We start from the raw sequence: 7,773 nt of genomic DNA on the forward strand, positions 1-7,773 counted from the left end.
CCAATAATTTACAATAAGTTTTTTACACAAGAAATGTATTTTAGGAAGGCAAAATGAAAAACAAAATAAAAACAGATTAAAAGCAGACCTAAAGCATTGAGTGTACTCAAACGGCAGCCTGAGCAGATGTCAAGAGTTGATTTTTAAACAAAGTCACAGAATCAGCAGAGCATCCATAACGTTGATGCTACTGGACAGAAGATTCAACAGGTTTGACCTGATTACCTTCGCATTGAAAATGCGGAAGGTTATGTTTTGATCGCCATTTATTTATTTGTATGCGTGTTATTCGCATAACTCAAAAAGTATTAAACCGAATCGCATGAAATTCGGTGGGATGATTTGTTATTATCCGGGGACCATTTGATTAGATTTTGGGATCAATCGGGTCAAAGGTCAAGGTCATGAAAAGGACAAAATCTTCTTTTTACCATAGCACGGTCAATTTTTATCCAATTGGCATGCAACTAATGCCAACATTTTCATAATTCAATGCCCAATCTTGTGATATGCGAAGGTATGCGCTCTACCGAGTGCCCATTCTAGTTCTATATGGGTTGGTCTTCATAATCTCAATATTTAAGTCTCCCACTCTGCCCACTCCAAGGCCCGTTTTCTGGAGTCTTTGTTCTGGGCAAATGTACTTCTTCTGTACAATTTCCGATTGTCGACGACTACTGGATTCTTTGTGGTGCCTCCGTGAGGATCTCGGCCCTGCTGTGTAAAGTGAGGCATTTTACTCTGGTCAGCTCTTAGCTTCTTTATGTCATGAAGTTCAGCAATCAGTCCTTCCATTTAACTTTTCAGACTCCAGGTGTGTTTTTCTTCATCTATAAGTCACGTCTCAGTTGCATTGAAGTCTGAACCCACACTCGACCTCTTCAGGATATTAACACTATTGTGAACAACGTTTGCCGTTTCCTGCAGACTCCAGTGTTGCAGCATGACATTGTGCACGTCTGTATTTTCTGTCGTACAACAAATAAACATCCAATAAAAGTCCAATGGAGTAAACATGAAGAATGGGTTAAAACTTTATAGGAGGCAATGTGATGGTAAGAAGGCATATCTTATACAAATCAGACAACCCATAAGAGGATAATTCTTTTATTTATGTACAGAATGATGTCAAAGACCAAACAATCAGAGGTACTGCCCCGGTGTTGTTGGTAGTTTAGTAGTCGACGGTCTTGGCCGGCATGGTCTCATCCATGTCAGCTTCCTGGTAACGGAATTTACGATGAAAACGCATCATCTCAATTGCCCTTTGTTCTACAGAGGAAGGAGTGATGCCAAGATCCTCCAGACCAGGAAGTCCTGGGTACTTCATGTCCGTTGTGTGAAACTGGAAAAAATTAAAGCACAGGACATGATTAGTGCCGGCTGTAGAGCCTCGACGGTTGGTGGCGCAATAGGCCATTTTCACAGAAGCCCATCAAAATGTCAAGTTCCAGAGATCCTGGTCGTCTTACCCGGTCCACCTTGTCTGGGGTTGTCCAGGGCTCAAACGGGTTCATTGCAAAGAACCGAGCAAGAAGGCTGAAAGTAAAAAATCTTGATGAGCTGGTTGTCGTTTCGTTTGGATGTGTTCAAGCAGCACAGGAACACAACAAATGAGGTAACGTGTTAAATGTTTTGCATAACGTGAAATCAGATGTGGTAATATTGTGGACATTTAGCGATCCACAATTAATCCTCTATTTTGTCTCGCTTGGCAACATGCCTTCATTGCGGTTGCTCTGAAAATGCAGTAAAGCACGTACTGATAGAGTGGGCGGGGCAACGGGTAGGGCACGAACGGCCTGTGGGCCGTGCCGTAGATGTACTTCACCAGGTCGTAGAGGAGGTAACGGTTGGGCCTAGACACCAAGAGGAAACAGGACAAAGAGTATTCATGAAAGAGCCCCATCACACAAGTCTGAGCTCAAAGTGAAACAAATACAGGGCGTGACACAGAGCCACACGACTCCTATCCTTCATTAACCCTTGTGTTGCCTTCGGGTCATTTTGACCCGATTCAATATTTAAGACACCGCTGTGCAGGCAAGGAGGTCCCGGACTTTCACTTTAATGCATCTTCGTCTGATCATCTGACTTGCAAACTTTAAACTCATGAACATCATTCCAATAAATATAACTTGATAATTAACAAGTGTGGACCGTGAAAACAGAAAAGACTAAAACTACTGAATGAAAATGTAGAAATGGACAAAAATATAGTTAAACTAGAATGGGCACTCGGTAGAGCGCATACCTTCGCATATCACAAGATTGGGCATTGCATTATGAACATTTTGTTGTCAGTTGCATGCCAATTTGATATAAATTGACCGCGCTATGGTAAAAAGAAGATGTTGACCTTTTCATGACCTTGATCTCAAAATCTAATCAAATGGTCCCCGGATAATAACCAATCATCCCACCGAATTTCATGCGATTCGGTTTAATACTTTTTGTGTTATGCGAATAACACGCATACAAATAAATAAATAAATACACGGCGATCAAAACATAACCTTCCGCATTTTCAATGCGAAGGTAATTAAAAGTAAAACTATAACAACAGCAATGGTAGCAAAACAGCATGAAATAAACCGTAATAAAACTGAAATACAATCAAATGTAAAAAAATCAGCCAATCCTAGTCAAAGTTTACATTTGAAGACCGCAAGAAGCTCTCAGATAGGAATATTAATAACGGCGTGAAATACAGATGCACGACTGTTTACTAAAGACAAAACGGTTGACATTTCTTGTAAGTTGACTTTTGTTTCGTGCAGACATAAACTTTTATGGACTGCAAATCCCACATAATGCGCCGACATGGTGACATGCATTGGGTTTTTCCCTGAAATGCACAAATTCTGTAAATAGTGCCCGTGACTTCATCAAAATACACTTTCTTGCTTATTACATATTACGACTGATTGCTCTTGCTATACATTTTTATCTACACATTGTGTGCTTTATGTTATTATCGTTATCACATTTCAGTATTTGCTCTAAACCTAGGCACAGTTTGAGTACTGACCACCTACCCAACTAATGCGTATGTTTTCCCGTTAGAATCAGGGTCTCTGGCAGCATTGACGATGGCTTTGGCCACATCCACCACCTGAGGGAGAAAAGAGACGGGTTAGTTTGGTTCATTTGATCACAATTATTTTATTAATTAGAAGGGAACATATCAGAATAGCTGCCCCCTTTCATCAAACCTACATGAAGAGGCTGCTTCTCAGTCTTCTTCCCCATGGATATGAGAGGAATAGCACCGCCAAACTTGCGCATGTCTGAAAAAAGGATTAAAACCAAACGTTCAATATTCACTATTTAGCTTATAGCTTTTAAAAAGGGAGCCGTTTTAATACTGTGGAACAAGTGGTCAAATAGTTTTAGCAATAACTCCACTTCAGCGCTCGTAGAAGTTGGTGAAGAGACGACGATGAGTTAAGTTGGAGAATCCATTAAGGAGCACTGAAAAGCACGAGTCACATTCCCATCACTCAGAAACTGACTAGTCGATGAGTCAATGACTGATTTTTACTTTCTCTTTATCTTACTTGCAAAATAGTTGAAGAATCTGTCCTCCCTCCCAAAGAACTCAGCGGGCTTCAAGATGACCGCGTCGGGAAACTCGTCTCTCACCGCCTTCTCTCCGACAGCCTGATGGTGAAAGAACAATGTTGGTCCTGTTCAACAGAAACACAGAAGCGTCTCCTTGAATGAGCCAGAGGAGCCCTTCACCTTGTTCCTCAGGTATTTGGACTGGCTGCCCATGTCAGCGTTGAGGTGAGACATGTGGATCAGCTTTGGGACGCCGGCCTCTCTGGATGCCTTTGCAATCTGCTGAGGGATGTTCACGAAGACATCCTCAAAGAGGTAGTTCCTGTGCACAGAAAGAGGCTAAATACTTGTGTGTGTGAATGCTTACCTACATTCAGCAATGTCCTCCAGCATTCACCTACATATCTTGTATAAACCGGCTTAAAATGGATTTCAAATCAACAACATGAAGCAGATACTTTAATAATTTTTTTCCAGACTACACATACCACGTCTCCCACTCTCTGCCGACAAGGTTGATGACAACATTAGAGTTCTCCAAGGCCCGCTTGATGGAGTCTTTGTTCCTTGCATCCCAATCCTGTGACAACACATTTGCATGTAATTTAAGGCTCTAAATGTATTAGTCATATAAACAAGTGCATGCAGATCAAAGAATCCACCCGCCATGTCCTCAAGACACCCGTGTCCGTCTGCATCTTACCATGAAAATGATCTGTCCAAGATCACCCATTGGCTTCAAGTACATGATGTCATACTGGTCACAACGGTGAGGGATGACAATCTGACAGCCAATGCGACCTGCAAATCATCAGAAAATAAACAATGATATCTTTGTGTCATTCTCTTACAGCATTTCCTCCTCTGTGTGCGCCCCACAGTTTGAGAACCGCTGGCTTGAGTGGACACGAGTGAAGAAAAGTCAGTTTTGGTGGTGGGTGTAAATGAGTTTAGCAAACTAATTTCTTTCCTAAGAACGGTTTGTTTTATGAGTCAGCCTTCAGAACTCTTCTTAAAACTTTTTCATTGTCCACCAGCTGGCAAAACCAGAATTGTTGGCCAATAACACACCATCGGATATGAACACGGACAAAATAAAAACAAATATTTAGACATAAAATATGAGGAGTAATTTACACTATTTAATATTGTTTGTAAAAAATGTTTTCTTAGGTAGCCTCAAGGTCAGACTTTGGACATATTTGGACAAACTAAAGAATAAAAACATTAGAAATGAGTATTATTAATTATTGATACTTCAAATGAGAAATTAGAACCCTTGAAATAAAATAGGGGACCACTATGAAAAAGAGGTATCCGTCAGCTTTATTGTGTTATCCTCAATACATTGTTTAATGTATATTTGTGTATGTTGTTATATGTTTTTGTATTTCTTTCATATTTCAAATAAATCAAATCACCTAAACTGATGCAGTATATATTAAAATGCCGTAAATAGTAATTTAGTGGGATAAATAAAGACGTATATCCGAATTGTGCTCATAGCAGTGATGAGATCTTATCTGAGATATTGGATACCAGATGTGAGGTTTACAAGCACACGGTCAAAGTACACAAGTTTGTTGAATATAGTCAATATTAGTGTGCAGTTAACTTATCAATAATTATTTACACTATGTTTTCTCAACTCACCCAGCCTGTTGACCACATATCGACCAAGAAAACCAGTAGCTCCAAACACTGTTGCCGCTATTCCACTGGAGGAGGAGCGTCCTCCTTGACCTTTGGGGACGACCACATGGTGCAGCTTCCTCTGCTGGACTTTGGTGACGGAGGCCGCCGACAGTACAGCAGGGGAGCAGCTACCTGTCGAGAGGAAAGGAACATCGTGCTTAACCCTTGTGTTGCCTTCGGGTCATTTTGACCCGAATCAATATTACACCCTCCCCCCGCCTTAGGATTAATTTGACCCCATTCAATGTTTAATGTCGGTGTTCTTTCGGTAGTCAACAAACAAACATAAAGTGCCTCACACTTAAACTTGGAAAACAATATTAATTCTAATAATTTTCTGGAGGTTTTAATTGCTGGCGTCAAATTGAACCCAAAGGGTAAAATATGTTAGTAAATATAAAGGTAACAGGAGGGTGAAACATTGAATCGGGTCAAAATGACCCAAAGGCGGGGGGAGGGTGTAATATTGATTCGGGTCAAAATGACCCTAAGGCAACACAAGGGTTAATCCACATTATAGACTTTTGTGACGCGCTTTATTGAAATGGCTTTATACTAAGAGGTGTTACTAATGCTTACTGCGATTTAAACTTGTTTATATTGAAAGGGGTGCACATAAAACACATTACACAGAACCACACAGGACAGTTCATCATCACTAACTACAGAGCCGAATCCTCCGACAGTAAAACTGGAGATCAATAATGCGTGTGTGACACAGAGCTTCTGTAGTGATTTCGAATGCAATACTGTTTCTTCTCCATTTCATGTTTTGGGCACATTGCGTTTTATTCTGTAAATTTAGTACAAATTATCTGTAAAAAAAAAGAAGAAACATGGCGACCAAGTTGTATCCTGTTGTGCGACTTGTTTGATGACTAAGGCTCCGTGTCACTGTGCAGACGCGTTACTTTCAACATCGTCGCTGGAAAACAACATACGAGTCGAACATATGACATTGCGATTGCATTTCAAAAGTAAAAACTAATCGTGACGTGAAAGTAAAGCTAATGTCACGTCAATAACAACAGCAGGTGAGCCATCATAACAGACATAACGTCAGGGGGGATTAGCGACAGCTCAACCTAACTAATCATTCATTCATTATCGCACATTGTGAAAGGGTATTTATGTTGTCAGGTCGCTGATGATATAAGAGTTATAACAAAATCAAAATGTGATCTACTAGCTAATTTAGCTAAAGCCCCCTTGATAGGTGACTATCCGAGCAAGGTCACTCGCGCTGAATGTGTGGTCCAACTGTGAGCCTGGGTTAGCAGGAGTTACGTGTACATATCTGAAAGAACAATATATTCCTAGATGTAAAGGCAAGCATAACATGCCTACTGTTTTAAACATTACTCACTTGTAATCCTGGGAAGGATACCAGCAGGACGGCTAACCAGCGCTATGGTCGCCATTTTTCCGACTACGGCAAACCGTATGGGCCAAAAAGCCCAAGTCGAATCACAACAGTGGTACGTGGAGCGTTAAAACATGTGGATGTCACCATGCAGACAAATGCAACCTCTGGTTTGACAATGAAATGTGTGAAAGTTACTTATTGTGAGTTTTTCATGTCAGAGACATATTACAATTTTATTATTAGTTTAGATTAGATATTTCTTTATTCGTCCCGCAGAGGGGAAATCGCAGGATCACAGCAGCAGGTGGACTTTAGAGCATAACAGATACAAATAAAACACAATAACAATAATAATATTAAATATACAGAGGAATACGCAATACATATAAACATATATTATGCTTAAATGATTAAACTACAGTATGCTTTGTTGAATAAATAATTGTGTCATGATAAAAAAACCGATGATATAATCTGTTTGCATGAATGTTTTCACTGCTGTCGATTGTTTCTATTGGCACCAATATATAAATACAAAAAACACTGACCGTGGATGTATTTTTGCATGCTGTGTTTTACCTTTTTTTCTCATGAACAATAGTTTTTTAAATAAATTAAAAATCTAACATTTTAGATTACGCATATTTAAACTCTTTCACATAATTTGACATGCAATCTGCACGTTTCTATAGGTTATAGATTTTCAATATCTAATTATAATTATTATACTTATTATTAATAATTTAAAAGCTATTTTGATTCAGTATTTATGATGCATTGAATGACTAAAAGTAAAAAAGGTCAAATCCACTCTTGCAACCACTAGTTCCCGGTCAAGGGAGCAGGTGGCAGCCCTGTGCTGCACAGGTGAGGAAAAATCAACCAATCAGAGCTCCTGTTGCTGTTTTCTAATTGGTCGGTGGCACACTGTTGACATACAGAGAGCAAAGTGAAAACTGCAAATGTTAGTTCATGTAGAAATAGGTTGAGAAATTATAAGGACGGAATATGATAAAGAGAAATTCGTAAATGGAAACAAATAGTAAATTAAATGTAATCATCATGATACAATTATTGTACAATACTTATTTAAAATACATATGTTTTAATGTATCAGTTACTTATTTAGCAACAGGCTGTGAAAACGA

At 39.4% G+C, this 7,773-nt stretch overlaps 1 protein-coding gene across 1 annotated transcript; it reads right to left on the reverse strand.

The window, feature by feature from the left end:
• Nucleotides 1-1,091: 1,091 nt before the first annotated feature.
• On the reverse strand, nucleotides 1,092-6,693 carry ndufa9a (NADH:ubiquinone oxidoreductase subunit A9a). Its single transcript, XM_056416524.1, has 11 exons — nucleotides 6,626-6,693; nucleotides 5,218-5,391; nucleotides 4,268-4,365; nucleotides 4,053-4,144; nucleotides 3,745-3,886; nucleotides 3,561-3,663; nucleotides 3,220-3,290; nucleotides 3,039-3,115; nucleotides 1,764-1,859; nucleotides 1,473-1,539; nucleotides 1,092-1,345 (listed from the first exon to the last, which is right to left on the reverse strand). The coding sequence occupies exons 1-11, from the start codon at nucleotides 6,678-6,680 to the stop codon at nucleotides 1,175-1,177; spliced, it is 1,146 nt and encodes a 381-aa protein (XP_056272499.1). The 5' UTR covers nucleotides 6,681-6,693; the 3' UTR covers nucleotides 1,092-1,174.
• Between the last annotated feature and the right edge of the window lie 1,080 nt (nucleotides 6,694-7,773).

The sequence above is a fragment of the Pseudoliparis swirei genome, chromosome 6 (genome assembly GCF_029220125.1).
Source record: "Pseudoliparis swirei isolate HS2019 ecotype Mariana Trench chromosome 6, NWPU_hadal_v1, whole genome shotgun sequence".
NCBI classification, from domain to species: Eukaryota; Metazoa; Chordata; class Actinopteri; order Perciformes; family Liparidae; genus Pseudoliparis; species Pseudoliparis swirei.

What these genes read in the sequence shown, in the direction of transcription:
- ndufa9a (XM_056416524.1), bottom strand. Translation starts at nt 6,680, where the DNA reads ATGGCGACCATAGCGCTGGTTAGCCGTCCTGCTGGTATCCTTCCCAGG. An exon ending in ATATGTGGTCAACAGGCTGG is followed by an intron (nt 4,366 to 5,217) that starts GTGAGTTGAGAA and finishes GATGATTTGCAG; the next exon opens with GTCGCATTGGCTGTCAGATT. An exon ending in AAAACATACGCATTAGTTGG is followed by an intron (nt 1,860 to 3,038) that starts GTAGGTGGTCAG and finishes CTTGGTGTCTAG; the next exon opens with GCCCAACCGTTACCTCCTCT.